General features: G+C 45.3%; 1 protein-coding gene across 1 annotated transcript in view; it reads right to left on the reverse strand.

Moving 5' to 3' along the window:
- The window catches only part of LOC106609797 (voltage-dependent L-type calcium channel subunit alpha-1C), a 588,474-nt gene that overhangs the window by 79,607 nt on the left and 490,751 nt on the right, over positions 1-18,116 (reverse strand). The window contains exons 11-13 of the mRNA XM_045722531.1: positions 11,118-11,144; positions 8,167-8,327; positions 3,221-3,446 (exon numbers count right to left, since the gene is read on the reverse strand). Coding sequence (XP_045578487.1) covers positions 3,221-3,446; positions 8,167-8,327; positions 11,118-11,144 — 414 coding nt within the window. The remainder of the gene's footprint in view (positions 1-3,220; positions 3,447-8,166; positions 8,328-11,117; positions 11,145-18,116) is intronic.

Below are 18,116 nucleotides of genomic sequence, written 5' to 3' on the forward strand. Positions count from 1 at the left end.
GGAGGCACCTGTTATACACGTGGCTTTAAAGTGAAGAAGAAAGAGGACCTTTGACCTCTGGTCTAAAGTAGTGCACTACAGTTGAAGTCGGAAGTTTACATACACTTAGGTTGGAGTCATTAAAACTCGGGTTTAAACCACTCCACAAACTTCTTGTTAACAAACTATAGTTTTGGCAAGTCGGTTAGGACATCTACTTTGTGCATGACACAAGTCATTTTTCCAACAATTGTTTACAGACAGATTCACTGTATCACAGTTCCAGTGGGTCAGAAGTTTACATACACTAAGTTGAGTGTGCCTTTAAACAGCTTGGAAAATTCCAGAAAATGATGTCATGGCTTTAGAGGCTTCTGTTAGGCTAATTGCCATCATTTGAGTCAATTGGAGGTGTACCTATGGATATATTTCAAGGCCTACCTTCAAACTCAGTGCCTCTTTGCTTGACATCATGGGAAAATCAAAAGAAATCAGCCAAGACCTCAGAAAAACAATTGCAGACCTCCACAAGTCTGGTTCATCCTTGGGAGCAATTTCCAAACATCTGAAGGTACCACGTTCATCTGTACAAACAATAGTACGCAAGTATAAACACCATGGGACCACACAGCCATCATACCGCTCAGGAAGGAGACGCGTTCTGTCTCCTAGAGATGAACGTACTTTGGAGCAAAAAGTGCAAATCAATCCCAGAACAACAGCCAAGGACCTTGTGAAGATGCTGGAGGAAACAGGTACAAAAGTATTTATATCCACAGGAAAACGAGTCCTATATCGACGTAACCTGAAAGGCCGCTCAGCAAGGAAGAAGCCACTGCTCCAAAACCAGACTACGGTTTGCAACTGGACATGGAGACAGATTGTACGTCTTGGAGAAATGTCCTCTGGTCTGACGAAACAAAAATAGAACTGTTTGGCCATAATGACCATCGTTATGTTTGGAGGAAAAAGGGGGAGGCTTGCATGCCAAAGAACACCATCCCAACCGTGAAGCACAGGGGTGGCAGCATCATGTTGTGGGAGTGCTTTGCTGCAGGAGGGACTGGTGCACTTCACAAAATAGATTGCATCATGAGGATGGAAAATTATGTGGGTATATTGAAGCAACATCTCAAGACATCAGTCAGAAAGATAAAGCTTGGTCGCAAATGGGTCTTCCAAATGGACAATGACTCCAAGCATACTTCCAAAGTTGTAGCAAAATGGCTTAAGGATAACAAAGTCAAGGTATTGGAGTGGCCATCACAAAGCCCTGACCTCAATCCTATAGAAAATTGGTGGGCAGAACTGAAAAAGCGTGTGCGAGCAAGGAGGCCTACAAACCTGACTCAGTTACACCAGCTCTGTCAGGAGGAATGGGCTAAAATTCACCCTACTTATTGTAGGAAGCTTGTGGAAGGCTACCCGTAACGTTTGACCCAAGTTAAACAATTTAAAGGCAATGCTACCAAATACTAATTGAGCGTATGTAAACTTCTGACCCACTGGGAATGTGATGAAAGAAATAAAAGCTGAAATAAATCATTCTCTCTTCTGATTTTTCACATTCTTAAAATTAAGTGGTGATCCTAACTGACCTAAGACAGGGAATTTTTACTCTGATTAAATGTCAGGAATTGTGAAAAACTGAGTTTAAATGTATTTGGCTAAGGTGTATGTAAACTTCCAGTTTCAACTGTATACAGGGCATATGGTACCGTTTGGGACACAACCATGGAGAGAGCAGTTGTGTGATGGAGTCCGCCAGCAGCACCAATGTACTGTATAGCCTCAGTAGAACTAGTTGAAAGCTACATTACTATATTATTGGAATTTAGTGAACCCTGTCAGCACACTTCATTATCCACAATTCAAAACGCATTAACTGTGAAATGAAATGGATCCGCTCAACTAAAAATGTGTTCCGACCCTTCCGCATACGGTATTGTAACATGGATAGTGTGATGGAGAGAGGACAAGTACCATTGGATGGTGACTGATGGAAACTGTAGGTGTTAGTAATGGATAACATGTTGACTGTTGCTAGATGGAAGGTCCTTTTACGTTGCTGTTCACAAAGCCACAGCAGATCAACAGTAGTGCACTATGTAGGGAATAGGGCTCTGGTCTAAAGTAGTGCACTATGTAGGGAATAGGGCTCTGGTCTAAAGTAGTGCACTATGAAGGGAATAGGGCTCTGGTCAGCAGTAGTGCACTATGTAGGGAATAGGGCTCTGGTGAAATGTAGTGTACTGTATAGGGAATAGGGCTCTGGTCTAAAGTAGTGCACTATATAGGGAATAGGGCTCTGGTCTAAAGTAGTGCACTATGTAGGGAATAGGGCTCTGGTCTAAAGTAGTGCACTATGTAGGGAATAGGGCTCTGGTCTAAAGTAGTGCACTATGTAGGGAATAGGGCTCTGGTTAAAAGTAGTCCACTATATAGGGAATAGGGCTCTGGTGAAAAGTAGTGCACTATGTAGGGAATAGGGCTCTGGTGAAAAGTAGTGCACTATGTAGGGAATAGGGCTCTGGTCTAAAGTAGTGCACTATGTAGGGAATAGGGCTCTGGTTAAAAGTAGTCCACTATGTAGGGAATAGGGCTCTGGTTAAAAGTAGTCCACTATATAGGGAATAGGGCTCTGGTGAAAAGTAGTGCACTATATAGGGAATAGGGCTCTGGTTAAAAGTAGTCCACTATATAGGGAATAGGGCTCTGGTCAAAGGTAGTGCACTATATAGGGAATAGGGCTCTGGTTAAAAGTAGTCCACTATATAGGGAATAGGGCTCTGGTTAAAAGTAGTCCACTATATAGGGAATAGGGCTCTGGTTAAAAGTAGTCCACTATATAGGGAATAGGGCTCTGGTGAAATGTAGTGTACTGTATAGGGAATAGGGCTCTGTTTAACAGTAGTCCACTATATAGGAAATAGGGCTCGGTTAACAGAAGTCCACTACCTAGGGAATAGGGTGCCATTTGGGACTCATCCATACACATAGGAACTGTCTTCCAGCTTTCTTTACCCCACAGAATGGGACACAGTCTTTTATTTAGTTTTAATGTAGTAGTGACTGTGTTATGTGGTACTATACCTTGTGATTTTGAAGATGCGTAGAAGGCGTACGCAGAACAGAGATGCCTAGCGACTGTGTTATGTGGTACTATACCTTGTGATTTTGAAGATGCGTAGAAGGCGTACGCAGAACAGAGATGCCTAGCGACTGTGTAGTGGTACTATACCTTGTGATTTTGAAGATGCGTAGAAGGCGCACGCAGCGCAGCACAGAGATGCCTAGCGGGGACATGATCTTGGTCTCCACCAGAATGGTCTCCAGGATGCCTCCACACACCACGAAGCTGTCAAAGCGGTTGAACAGAGACACGAAGTAGGCCTGTAGACCCAGGCTGTACATCTTTAACAGCATCTCCCCTGTAAACAATGCCAGCAGGACCTTGTTGGCTATGTCTGAGGAGAGAGAGAGAGAGAGAGAGAGAGAGAGAGAGAGAGAGAGAGAGAGAGAGAGAGAGAGAGAGAGAGAGAGAGAGAGAGAGAGAGAGAGAGAGAGAGAGAGAGAGAGAGAGAGAGAGAGAGATAGATAGAGAAAGGGGGAGAGAGAGAGAGAGCGAGAGAGAGAGAAAGGAGGCGAGAGAGAGAGGGAGAGAGGTTGGTGAGGGTTTATATATCTTAAAGTAACTGTCCAGTATTTACAGATTTATATGGAATATGACCTAGAATTGAGTGAAATTGTTTTCCTTACAGAAAAGGTCATTAAGTTCGTTATAAAGAAGCTTTTCTGTGTTGGAATGGTGTGGTCGTACCCCAACAACAGAATGGTGTGGTCGTACCCCAACAACAGAATGGTGTGGTCGTACCCCAACAACAGAATGGTGTGGTCGTACCCCAACAACAGAATGGTGTGGTCGTACCCCAACAACAGAATGGTGTGGTCGTACCCCAACAACAGAATGGTGTGGTCGTACCCCAACAACAGAATGGTGTGGTCGTACCCCAACAACAGAATGGTGTGGTCGTACCCCAACAACAGAATGGTGTGGTCGTACCCCAACAACAGAATGGTGTGGTCGTACCCCAACAACAGAATGGTGTGGTCGTACCCCAACAACAGAATGGTGTGGTCGTACCCCAACAACAGAATGGTGTGGTCGTACCCCAACAACAGAATGGTGTGGTCGTACCCCAACAACAGAATGGTGTGGTCGTACCCCAACAACAGAATGGTGTGGTCGTACACCAACAACAGAATGGTGTGGTCGTACCCCAACAACAGAATGGTGTGGTCGTACCCCAACAACAGAATGGTGTGGGCGTATTCCGGTCATTAAAATTATTAATGCAAGTAGACCGCTGATTGGCCAGCTCATCCTCCTATAGCAAGCACTTTTGAAACGGTCTGTTTGAGACATACAGTAAGTTTGAGGTGATTTTTTTGTCCAATTTATGCTTTAGCTTTAAATATGAGTATAGGATGAGTCAAAAACATTATTTGGCTATGAGTTAACATAATATTGACTTATTTATATACAGTAACAGCCAAAAGTTTGGACATACCTACTCATTCAAGGGTTTTTCATTACTATTTTCTACATTGTAGAATAATAGTGAAGACATCAAAACTATGAAATAACACATATGGAATCATGTAGTAACCAAAAAAGGATTAAACAAATCAAAATATACTTTATATTTGAGATTCTTCAAAGTAGCCACCCTTTGCCTTGATGACAGCTTTGCACACTCTTGGCATTCTCTCAACCAGCTTCACCTGGAATGTTTTTCCAACAGTCTTGAAGGAGTTCCCACACATGCTGAGCACTTGTTGGCTGCTTTTCCTTCACTCTGCGGTCCAACTCATCCCAAACCATCTCAATTGGGTTGAGGTCTGGTGATTGTGGAGGCCAGGTCATCTGATGCAGCTCTCCATCACTCTCCATCTTGGTCAAATAGCCCTTATACAGCCTGGAGGTGTGTTGGGTCATTGTCCTGTCGAAAAACAAATGACAGTCCCACTAAGCGCAAACCAGATGGTATGGCATATCGCTGCAGAATGCTGTGGTAGCCATGCTGGTTAAGTTTGCCTTGAATTATAAATAAATCACTGACAGTGTCACCAGCAAAGCACCCCCACACCATCACATCTCCTCCGTGCTTCACGGTGGGAACCACACATGCAGAGAAAATCTGTCTCACAAAGACACGGCGGTTGAAACCAAAAATCTCAAAATTGGACTCATCAGACCAAAGGACAGATTTCCACCAGTCTAATGTCCATTGGTTGTGTTTCTTGGACCAAGCAAGTCTCTTCTTCTTATTGGTGTCCTTTAGTAGTGGTTTCTTTGGAGCAATTCAACCATGAAGGCCTGATTCACGCAGTATCCTCTGAACAGTTGATGTTGAGATGTTTCTGTTACTTGAACTCTGTGAGGTGCAACCTGAGGTGCAATTCATTATTTCTGAGGCTGGTAACTCTAATGCACTTATCCTCAGCAGCAGAGGTAACTCTGGGTCTTCCTTTCCTGTGGCGGTCCTCATGAGAGCCAGTTTCATCATAGCTCTTGATGATTTTTGCGACTGCACTTGAAGAAACCTTCAAAGTACTTGACATTTTCCGTATTGACTGACCTTTATGTCTTAAAGTAATGATGGACTGTCATTTCTCTTTGCTTCTTTGAGCTGTTCTTGCCATAATATGGACTTGGTCCTTCACCAAATAGGGCTATCTTCTGTATACCACCCCTACCTTGTCACAACACAACTGATTGGCTCAAACGCATTAAGAAGGAAAGAAATTCCACAAATTAACTTTGAACAAGGCACACCTGTTCATTGAAATGTATTCCAGGTGACTACCTCATGAAGCTGGTTGAGAGAATGCCAAAAGTGTGAAAAGCGGTCATCAGTGCAAAGGGTGACTACTTTGGAGAGTGTAAAATAGATTTTGATTTGTTTAACACTTTTTTGGGTTACTACAATACATGATTCCATATGTGTTATTTCATAGTTTTGATGTCTTCATTATTATTATACAATGTAGAAAATAGTAAAAATAAAGAAAAACCCTTGAATGACCTGGTGTGTCCAAACTTTTGACTGGTACTGTCTATGTTTATATTTGTTGTATTTTTTCCCCCCGATTTCACCTCGTCTGAAACACGCCCCGCCAAACCACGCTTCTTAACACCCGCCAGCTTAACCCGGAAGCCAGCCGCACCAATGTGTCGGAGGAAACACCGTACAACTGACGACGGTGTCAGCCTGCAGGCACCCAGCCCACCACAAGGAGTCGCTAAAGCATGATGAGCCAAGGAAAGCCAAACCCTACCCTAACCCGGACAATGCTGGGCCAATGGGACTCCCGGCCACGGCCAGTTGTGGCACAGCCCGGGAATGAACCCGGGTCTGTAGTAACGCCGCTAGCACTGCGATACAGTGCTTTAGACCGCTGCGCCACTCGGGAGGCCCAGAATACTAACTTTTAAAAGTCCGATTATTTTCACTAGACAATTACTTTAGGATTAGTGAGGTGTAGAAACCAACAGCGTATTGGATAAAGGAGAGAGGTGAAAAGAAGGAGGACAGAAATGATAAAGTCTAAACAACAGAGATGATTTAATCAAGATATTTTGGCTACTCTGAGGAGAGAGGAAGAGAAATTACAACAAAGAATTGAACAACAAATCTGGGAAGAATGTGAGTTGGTGAGCAGTGTGTAAGCAGGATACTAAGACCAGTTCAGAAGTAAACCAAACATATCTCTGAACCATCATGGCTCCCTCCACTCGTGTATGTGAATAAGAATATTTTATATAAATGATGTTACAGATGTTACTCTGTGTTGTTGTCTCTGTACCTTGGGACTCAGTATGTGCCAATGGTAGCAAACTCTGTGTCGCAGTCAGGAGAAATAAACTCCTGTTATTGAGTTGTTTAAGATAAGTGATTGTATTATAGTACTATATGTACCAGATAATGTACAATACACTATGGTGCTGAGATAATGAAATAAAATTAACTGGAACTTGATCTGCTGTTGTTGTGTCAGTACCTTGGTCCTCTGTGAGACAGTCAGCCTGTTTATGGTGTTCTGAAGGTGGTATTGATGTGTCAGTACCTTGGGCCTCTGTGAGCCAGTCAGCCTGTTTATGGTGTTGTGAAGGTGGTATTGATGTGTGAGTACCATGGTCCTCTGTGAGCCAGTCAGCCTGTTTATGGTGTTCTGAAGGTGTTATTGATGTGTGAGTACCTTGGTCCTCTGTGAGCCAGTCAGCCTGTTTATGGTGTTCTGAAGGTGGTATTGATGTGTCAGTACCTTGGTCCTCTGTGAGCCAGTCAGCCTGTTTATGGTGTTCTGAAGGTGGTATTGATGTGTCAGTACCTTGGTCCTCTGTGAGCCAGTCAGCCTGTTTATGGTGTTCTGAAGGTGGTATTGATGTGTCAGTACCTTGGTCCTCTGTGAGCCAGTCAGCCTGTTTATGGTGTTCTGAAGGTGATATTGATGTGTGAGTACCTTGGTCCTCTGTGAGCCAGTCAGCCTGTTTATGGTGTTCTGAAGGTGGTATTGATGTGTCAGTACCTTGGGCCTCTGTGAGCCAGTCAGCCTGTTTATGGTGTTCTGAAGGTGGTATTGATGTGTCAGTACCTTGGGCCTCTGTGAGCCAGTCAGCCTGTTTATGGTGTTCTGAAGGTGGTATTGATGTGTCAGTACCTTGGTCCTCTGTGAGCCAGTCAGCCTGTTTATGGTGTTCTGAAGGTGGTATTGATGTGTGAGTACCTTGGTCCTCTGTGAGCCAGTCAGCCTGTTTATGGTGTTCTGAAGGTGGTATTGATGTGTGAGTACCTTGGGCCTCTGTGAGCCAGTCAGCCTGTTTATGGTGTTCTGAAGGTGGTATTGATGTGTGAGTACCTTGGGCATCTGTGAGCCAGTCAGCCTGTTTATGGTGTTCTGAAGGTGGTATTGATGTGTGAGTACCTTGGTCCTCTGTGAGCCAGTCAGCCTGTTTATGGTGTTCTGAAGGTGGTATTGATGTGTGAGTACCTTGGGCCTCTGTGAGCCAGTCAGCCTGTTTATGGTGTTCTGAAGGTGGTATTGATGTGTCAGTACCTTGGGCCTCTGTGAGCCAGTCAGCCTGTTTATGGTGTTCTGAAGGTGGTATTGATGTGTGAGTACCTTGGGCATCTGTGAGCCAGTCAGCCTGTTTATGGTGTTCGGAAGCGATGGTTAGAGTGTTGAGGAAGACCAGGAAGATCACCAGCCAATAGAACACACTGGATTTGACCCCCGCTCGACACTTACGACGACACAGACGGTTCCACCGCCGTGAGTACCGACTGTAGGGAGGGAGAGAGAGAGAGAGAGAGAGAGAGAAAGAGGAGAGAAGGGGAGAAAGACAGACAGAGGGAAAGAGAGGGGGGAGAGAAAGAGGAGAAAAAGAAGAAAGGAAGTGGAAGGGGAAAGATGGAGAAGTGAGGAAGAGGAGAGGTAGAGAGGAGGAAGAGAGGAGGAAGAGAGGAGGAAGAAGAGAGGAAGAAGAGAGGAAGGGAAGAGGAGAGGAAAAGGAGGGAAGAGGAGAGGAAGAGGAAGAGGAGGGAAGAGGAGAGGAGAGGAAGAGGAGATGAAGAAGAGAGGAAGGGAAGAGGAGAGGAAAAGGAGGGAAGAGGAGAGGAAGGGAAGAGGAAGGGGAGAGGAAGAGGGAAGAGGAAAAGGAGAGGAAGAGGAGAGGAAGAGGAAGGGAAGAGTAGATGAAGAGGAGATGAAGAGGAAGAGGAAGAGGAGAGGAAGCGGAAGATGAGAGAAAGAGGAGAGGAGAGGAGAGGAAGAAGAGAGGAAGAGGAGAGGAAGAGAGGAGGAAGAGGAGAGGAAAAAGAGAGGAAGAAGAGAGGAAGAAGAGAGGAATAGGAGACAAAGAGGAGAGGAAGAAGAGAGCAAGGGAAGAGGAGAGGAAGAGGAGGGAAGAGGAGAGGAAAAGGAAGAGGAGAGGAAGATGAGAGGAAGAGGAGAGCAAGAAAAGAGGAAGAGGAGAGGAAGAAGAGCAATATTTTCTCAGTTTCTGTAAGTGAACAAATGATCATGACATGCAGCAGTGCAGCAGGCTGGAGAACGTTGGACTGTGCCTTGAAACAGAGCAGGGAGTCAGTCTCTCAGGGGAGGGATGAGCAGTAGAAAGGAGAGGAGCTGTGAAGGGGACATTAGGCAGCGGTTCAACTAAGACCAACAGGTGGTTTAGAGCCCACTGTCTCCTGACATGATTCATAAGAGTCTGTAGAGCACTAATGTTACACCAGAGATAGATAACATAACAGCAATGGACAGAATAACACTGGTTACATCCCACATGGTACCCTATTCCCTATGTGGGGCACTACTTTTGACCAGGGCCCATAAAAGTAGTGCACTATTTAGGGAATAGGGTGCCATTTGGGACACAGACGCTGAAAACAATAACGGGCTATCTGAGAAGTGTCTGGCAAGGGACCAATAGGGACCTCACCTGGAAGATAAATGAATCGTCATTAATTCTACCATGCATTCTATTGGCTCCGCAACTTCAGCTTTTGGAATGAATCTTTATTCTGGAACCTTCCCTGATTGTGATTGTCATGGAAACTACAGGTACATGATTCTGTGTCGGCATGTCATGGCACACATTGATAGAGGAACAAGGAACAAGGTGCACATCACATGGGACACAAAAATGTGTTAAACAAATCAAAATATATTTTAGATTTTAGATTCTTCAAAGTAGCCACCCTTTGCCTTGATGACAGCTTTGCACATTCTTGGCATTCTCTCAACCAGCTCCACCTGGAATGCATTTCCAACAGTCTTGAAGGAGTTCACACATATGCTGAGCACTTGTTGGCTGCTTTTCCTTCACTCTGAGGTCCAACTCATCACAAACCATCTCAATTGGGTTGAGGTCTGGTGATTGTGGAGGCCAGGTCATCTGATGCAGCACTCCATCTTGGTCAAATAGCCCTTACACAGCCTGGAGTTGTGTTGAGTCATTGTCCTGTTGAAAATAAAAGGACAGATTTCCACCAGTCTAATGTTCATTGCTCGTGTTTCTTGGCCCAAGCAGGTCTCTTCTTCTTATTGGTGTCCTTTAGTAGTGGTTTCTTTGCAGCAATTCGACCATGAAGGCATGATTCACACCGTCTCCTCTGAACAGTTGATGTTGTAATGTGTCTGTTACTTGAACTCTGTGAAGCATTTATTTGGGCTACAATTTCTGAGGCTGGTAACTGGGTCTTCCTTTCCTGTGGCGGTCCTTATTAGAGGCAGTTTCATCATAGTGCTTGATGGTTTTTGCGACTGCACTTGAAGAAACTTTCAAAGTACTTGACATTTTCCGTATTGACTGACCTTCATGTCTTAAAGTAATGATGGACTATCGTTTCTCTTTGCTTATTTGAGCTGTTCTTGCCATAATATGGACTTGGTCCTTCACCAAATAGGGATATCTTCTGCATACCACCCCTACCTTGTCACAACACAACTGATTGGCTCAAACGCATTAAGAAGGAAAGAAATTCCACAAATTAACTTTGAACAAGGCACACCTGTTAAATGAAATGCATTCCAGGTGACTACCTCATGAAGCTGGTTGAGAGAATGCCAAGAGTGTGCAAAGCTGTCAAGGCAAAGGGTGGATACTTTGAAGAATCTCAAATATAAAATATATTTGGTTACTACATGATTCCATATGTGCTATTTCATAGTTTTGATATCTTCACTATTATTCTACAATGTAGAAAATAGTAAAATAAAGAAAAACCCTTGAATGAATAGGTGTATCCAAACTTTTGACTGGTACAGTACACCCGCACGCACGCACACTCACACACACATACAGGTCCATCCAGCAGCCAGAAGGGATGAAAGAAAGAGAGAAAGAGAGAGAGAGAGAGAGAGAAAGAGAGAAAGAAAGAAAGAAAGAAAGAAAGAAAGAAAGAAAGAGAGAGAGAGAGAGAAAGGGAGAAAGAGACAAAGAGAGAAAGAAAGAAAGAAAGAAAGAAAGAAAGAGAGAGAGAGAGAGAGAGAGAGAAAGGGAGAAAGGGAGAAAGGGAGAAAGAGAGAAAGGGAGGAATCAGCGATGTGATGACATCATATGTACTAACCTGAACTTGGATTTGGAGATTCTATTTCTGGAAGGAAAAACAGAATGGATTATACATACAGAACATACAACATAACGAAGCACAAGACAACATGACAACATGGACCACGGGTGTCTCAGGGACAAAAAGGGGAGGGGAGGAGAGGAGAGGTGAGAAAGAGGGAGGAGTGGAGAGGTGAGGATGGAGGAGATTTGAGAAGGAGGGAGAAGAGGTGAGAAGATGAGAGGAGGGCTTCATAGATTCCTTTCTATCTTGGTCTGGTCCTGGCTGGCAGATTTAGCTACTGTTGGTACTATCACCATATGTTACCAGATTCAGCTACTGTTGGTACCATCACCATATGTTACCAGATTCAGCTACTGTTGGTACTATCACCATATGTTACCAGATTCAGCTACTGTTGGTACTATCACCATATGTTACCAGATTCAGCTACTGTTGGTACTATCACCATATGTTACCAGATTCAGCTACTGTTGGTACTACCACCATATGTTACCAGATTCAGCTACTGTTGGTACTATCACCATATGTTACCAGATTCAGCTACTGTTGGTACTACCACCATATGTTACCAGATTCAGCTACTGTTGGTACTACCACCATATGTTACCAGATTCAGCTACTGTTGGTACTATCACCATATGTTACCAGATTCAGCTACTGTTGGTACTATCACCATATGTTACCAGATTCAGCTACTGTTGGTACCATCACCATATGTTACCAGATTCAGCTACTGTTGGTACTATCACCATATGTTACCAGATTCAGCTACTGTTGGTACTATCACCATATGTTACCAGATTCAGCTACTGTTGGTACTATCACCATATGTTACCAGATTCAGCTACTGTTGGTACTATCACCATATGTTACCAGATTCAGCTACTGTTGGTACTACCACCATATGTTACCAGATTCAGCTACTGTTGGTACCATCACCATATGTTACCAGATTCAGCTACTGTTGGTACTATCACCATATGTTACCAGATTCAGCTACTGTTGGTACCATCACCATATGTTACCAGATTCAGCTACTGTTGGTACTACCACCATATGTTACCAGATTCAGCTACTGTTGGTACTATCACCATATGTTACCAGATTCAGCTACTGTTGGTACTATCACCATATGTTACCAGATTCAGCTACTGTTGGTACTATCACCATATGTTACCAGATTCAGCTACTGTTGGTACCATCACCATATGTTACCAGATTCAGCTACTGTTGGTACCATCACCATATGTTACCAGATTCAGCTACTGTTGGTACCATCACCATATGTTACCAGATTCAGCTACTGTTGGTACCATCACCATATGTTACCAGATTCAGCTACTGTTGGTACCATCACCATATGTTACCAGATTCAGCTACTGTTGGTACTATCACCATATGTTACCAGATTCAGCTACTGTTGGTACCATCACCATATGTTACCAGATTCAGCTACTGTTGGTACTATCACCATATGTTACCAGATTCAGCTACTGTTGGTACCATCACCATATGTTACCAGATTCAGCTACTGTTGGTACTATCACCATATGTTACCAGATTCAGCTACTGTTGGTACTATCACCATATGTTACCAGATTCAGCTACTGTTGGTACTATCACCATATGTTACCAGATTCAGCTACTGTTGGTACTATCACCATATGTTACCAGATTCAGCTACTGTTGGTACTATCACCATATGTTACCAGATTCAGCTACTGTTGGTACTATCACCATATGTTACCAGAGATCCTGCTGGTGTGTTTGGCTCATATAGTTCACTACTATATGCATGCGCTGGTCTAAAGTAGTGCACTATATAGGGAATAGGGTGCTGGTCTAAAGTAGTGCACTATATAGGGAATAGGGCTCTGGTCTAAAGTAGTGCACTATATAGGGAATAGGGCTCTGGTAAAAAAGTAGTGCACTATATAGGGAATAGGGCTCTGGTCTAAAGTAGTGCACTATATATGGAATAGGGCTCTGGTCAACAGTAGTGCACTATATAGGGAATAGGGCTTTGGTCAACAGTAGTGCACTATATAGGGAATAGGGCTCTGGTCTAAAGTAGTGCACTATATAGGGAATAGGGCTCTAGAGTAGTGCACTATATAGGGAATAGGGCTCTAGAGTAGTGCACTATATAGGGAATAGGGCTCTAGAGTAGTGCACTATATAGGGAATAGGGCTCTAGAGTAGTGCACTATATAGGGAATAGGGCTCTAGAGTAGTGCACTATATAGGGAATAGGGCTCTAGAGTAGTGCACTATATAGGGAATAGGGCTCTAGAGTAGTGCACTATATAGGGAATAGGGTGGCATGGGCGTCATTTTAGACCAGCCTAGTTGTTTCTGTCTCAACAGCAATGCTAGTGTGTGTAGTAACAGCGCTACTGTGTTTTAGTGGGACTGGACAGTGTTCGGGATAGATATAGCCATGTGTTCTGGCCTTGAGACAGATCAGTTGGCACCATCTCTGACTGTAACATAAACATGCTGAAGAGGCATTATGGGAATAGATATCCTCTACCAGGGCCATTGATGAACATTTGTGAAAGAGCATGTGTGTGTGAATGGTCCTACGGTCCTGGTGCACTGAACAGTATACACTCATCTAAACTACCCAGAGGTCTGCTAGCTGGAGAGAGACAAGCATCACTTGCTTTTTGCTGGCCAGGCTAGTGTGTGTGTGTGTGTGTGTGGGTGTGTATCCGCTTCCGTAAGTGCGTTTGTGTGTGTACCTGCTTCCGCGTGGCTGTGTGTTTGACAAAGCGGTAGTGTGGGGCCAGTCGGCCATTAGAGAGGTGCTGTCAGACACAGCCCATTACACCCCATTCATTTCCCCTGTCCCCCTTCAGCCCACCATCAAACCACTGGCCCCAGATCAGCCTTGACAGACACAGTGCCTATACAAACTGCACTGCAATGTTAGTGTCAACTGACCCAAGATCAGAGGCTAACAGAACCAACCTAACCAGAACAAATGGTAGAAAAACAAGCTGTCAGGTGTAATATGAACTTCCCTCTCAGGATGTATCACAAACCAGTTGTCTTTTTAGACTCACTGTCCCAAATGGAACCATAAATGTCTAATAATCTAGTGCACTACATAGGTTATAGGGTGCCATTTGGGGTGAACACACCCTGCTACAGCTCATTCCTGGTAACACTGTCTGAGATCTGAGCCCTCCTAAACCTACTTCCTGGTAACACTGTATGAGATCTGAGCCCTCCTACACCTGCTTCCTGGTAACAATGTATGAGATCTGAGCCCTCCTACACCTGCTTCCTGGTAACACTGTCTGAGATCTGAGCCCTCCTACACCTGCTTCCTGGTAACACTGTCTGAGAGCTGAGCCCTCCTACACCTTCTTCCTGGTAACACTGTGAGAGCGGAGCCCTCCTACACCTGCTTCCTGGTAACACTGTGAGAGCGGAGCCCTCCTACACCTGCTTCCTAGTAACACTATGAGATCTGAGCCCTCCTACACCTGCTTCCTGGTAACACTGTCTGAGAGCTGAGCCCTCCTACACCTGCTTCCTGGTAACACTGTCTGAGAGCTGAGCCCTCCTACACCTTCTTCCTGGTAACACTGTGAGAGCGGAGCCCTCCTACACCTGCTTCCTGGTAACACTGTGAGAGCGGAGCCCTCCTACACCTGCTTCCTGGTAACACTGTATGAGAGTTGAGCCCTCCTACACCTGCTTCCTGGTAACACTGTCTGAGATCTGAGCCCTCCTACACCTGCTTCCTGGTAACACTGTCTGAGATCTGAGCCCTCCTACACCTGCTTCCTGGTAACACTGTCTGAGATCTGAGCCCTCCTACACCTGCTTCCTGGTAACACTGTCTGAGAGCTGAGCCCTCCTACACCTGCTTCCTGGTAACACTGTGAGAGTTGAGCCCTCCTACACCTGCTTCCTGGTAACACTGTCTGAGATCTGAGCCCTCCTACACCTGCTTCCTGGTAACACTGTCTGAGATCTGAGCCCTCCTACACCTGCTTCCTGGTAACACTGTCTGAGATCTGAGCCCTCCTACACCTGCTTCCTGGTAACACTGTGAGAGCTGAGCCCTCCTACACCTGCTTCCTGGTAACACTGTATGAGAGTTGAGCCCTCCTACACCTGCTTCCTGGTAACACTGTCTGAGATCTGAGGCCTCCTACACCTCCTTCCTGGTAACACTGTCTGAGATCTGAGCCCTCCTACACCTGCTTCCTGGTAACACTGTCTGAGAGCTGAGCCCTCCTACACCTCCTTCCTAGTAACACTGTGAGAGCTGAGCCCTCCTACACCTGCTTCCTGGTAACACTGTCTGAGAGCTGAGCCATCCTACACCTGCTTCCTGGTAACACTGTCTGAGAGTTGAGCCCTCCTACACCTGCTTCCTGGTAACACTGTCTGAGAGTTGAGCCCTCCTACACCTGCTTCCTGGTAACACTGTCTGAGAGTTGAGCCCTCCTACACCTGCTTCCTGGTAACACTGTATGAGAGTTGAGCCCTCCTGTACCTTCTTCCTGGTAACACTGTCTGAGATCTGAGCCCTCCTACACCTGCTTCCTGGTAACACTGTATGAGAGTTGAGCCCTCCTACACCTGCTTCCTGGTAACACTGTATGAGAGTTGAGCCCTCCTACACCTCCTTCCTGGTAACACTGTCTGAGAGCTGAGCCCTCCTACACCTACTTCCTGGTAACACTATGAGAGCTGAGCCCTCCTACACCTGCTTCCTGGTAACACTGTCTGAGAGCTGAGCCCTCCTACACCTACTTCCTGGTAACACTGTCTGAGAGCTGAGCCCTCCTACACCTACTTCCTGGTAACACTATGAGAGCTGAGCCCTCCTACACCTACTTCCTGGTAACACTGTCTGAGAGCTGAGCCCTCCTGTACCTCCTTCTTTACAGGGATGTACAGTACATTGAGATGTTATTGACATTGAAGCTGTCTAACCCTGCGGCTTGTATACACAGTGACAAATGATCTGAGGCACAGAGTCAAGATGTGGAGTCTATGGTGTCTGACACTGATGGGTCTAGTCTACCTGCTGTGTGCTGTGTGTCTGAGCCTTGGGCCACACCAACAACAACAACGATGGTAGAATCAGATAGACAGTGAAAACAGAGAACGACATAGTGCCAGGACGATGGGTCTACAACATAGAAATAGAATCGATAGGGAGAAAATCTACCATCCGACCACAGAGCTCTAATGGTCTACTGTCTGTCTGATAACAGTCTGGGATAATAGTGTAGAAGTCTTGATTCCGTAGTCTTGGTCATTCTAATACTATGGGCAGCAGAAAATATGTATGATGTGTAGTTCACCTGAGTGTGTGTGTGTTTAAAAAAATAAAACATCGAAAGCACATTTTATTGGTCACACGTGCTTAGCAGATGTTAAAGCGAGTGGAGCGAAATGCTTCTAGATCCGACAGTGCAGCATTATCTAACATGTCATCTAGCAGTACTAGAAGCAAGGCAGCCCTCTCTCTCGGCGCCATTTTACAATGTGTGTGTATGTTTGTGTGTGTATGTGTTTGTACATGATTCAGTGCTTTCATGTGTGTGTGTGTGTGTGTGTGTGTGTGTGTGTGTGTGTGTGTGTGTGTGTGTGTGTGTGTGTGTGTGTGTGTGTGTGTGTGTGTGTGTGTGTGTGTGTGTGTGTGTGGTTCTCAGCAGTTGTTATGAATGAGAGAATGTGAAGAGCAGGGCCAGGGGAAATCAACCGCTCTAGTGTGGCCTTGAGTAAAAGTAGAAGAAGAAGAAGAAGAAAATGAAGAAGAAGAAAAACAAATGAAGAAAAAGAAGAAGAAAATGAAGAAGAAGAAAATGAAGAAGAAGAAAATGAAGAAGAAGAAGAAAATGAAGAAGAAGAAAATGAAGAAGAAGAAGAAAATGAAGAAGAAGAAGAAAATGAAGAAGAAGAAAATGAAGAAGAAGAAGAAAATGAAGAAGAAGAAAATGAAGAAGAAGAAGAAGAAGAAAATGAAGAAGAAGAAGAAAATGAAGAAGAAGAAGAAAATGAAGAAGAAGAATTAGGAGAGAGACCGCTTGAATAAAGGTGTGAATAGAGGCATGCGTGAATCATCCCTTCATCGCAGCTCCCGGAGGAGAGAAGAGGAGGAATACGCTGCAACAGCAACAAAGGAGAGAAAGGAGAGAAAGTGGGGAAAACAGAAAAGACAGAATAAAGAAAGGATAATCGTTGGAGAGGAAATGATAAATACCTTAGATCACTGAGAGAGGAGGAAAGAAAGAGTGATGTCAAAGTAAAGACAGGAGTTAGAATTTGCAGGTGAAGGAAACCTTTCATGTCAAAGTGAAGGGCAGGTGGAAAATCAACAAGAGAGTTGTGGAGAAAATCAATCATATGTTCCAAGGAGGAGAGGAGAGAAATAAGAGCTTTAAATAGCTGCAGGTGAGGCAGGGACAGGAAGGATGAGAGGGAGGGGGAGGCAGGGACAGGAAGGATGAGAGGGAGGGGGAGGCAGGGACAGGAAGGATGAGAGGGAGGGGGAGGCAGGGACAGGAAGGATGAGAGGGAGGGGGAGGCAGGGACAGGAAGGATGAGAGGGAGGGGGAGGCAGGGACAGGAAGGATGAGAGGGAGGGGGGAGGCAGGGACAGGAAGGATGAGAGGGAGGGGGAGGCAGGGACAGGAAGGATGAGAGGGAGGGGAGGCAGGGACAGGAAGGATGAGAGGGAGGGGGAGGCAGGGACAGGAAGGATGAGAGGGAGGGGGAGGCAGGGACAGGAAGGATGAGAGGGAGGGGGAGGCAGGGACAGGAAGGATGAGAGGGAGGGGGAGGAAGGGACAGGAAGGATGAGAGGGAGGGGGAGGCAGGGACAGGAAGGATGAGAGGGAGGGGAGGCAGGGACAGGAAGGATGAGAGGGAGGGGGAGGAAGGGACAGGAAGGATGAGAGTCAGGTGGAGGAAGGGACAGGAAGGATGAGAGTGAGGGTGAGGAAGGGACAGGAAGGATGA

Source organism: Salmo salar, chromosome ssa07, assembly GCF_905237065.1.
Source record: "Salmo salar chromosome ssa07, Ssal_v3.1, whole genome shotgun sequence".
NCBI classification, from domain to species: domain Eukaryota; kingdom Metazoa; phylum Chordata; class Actinopteri; order Salmoniformes; family Salmonidae; genus Salmo; species Salmo salar.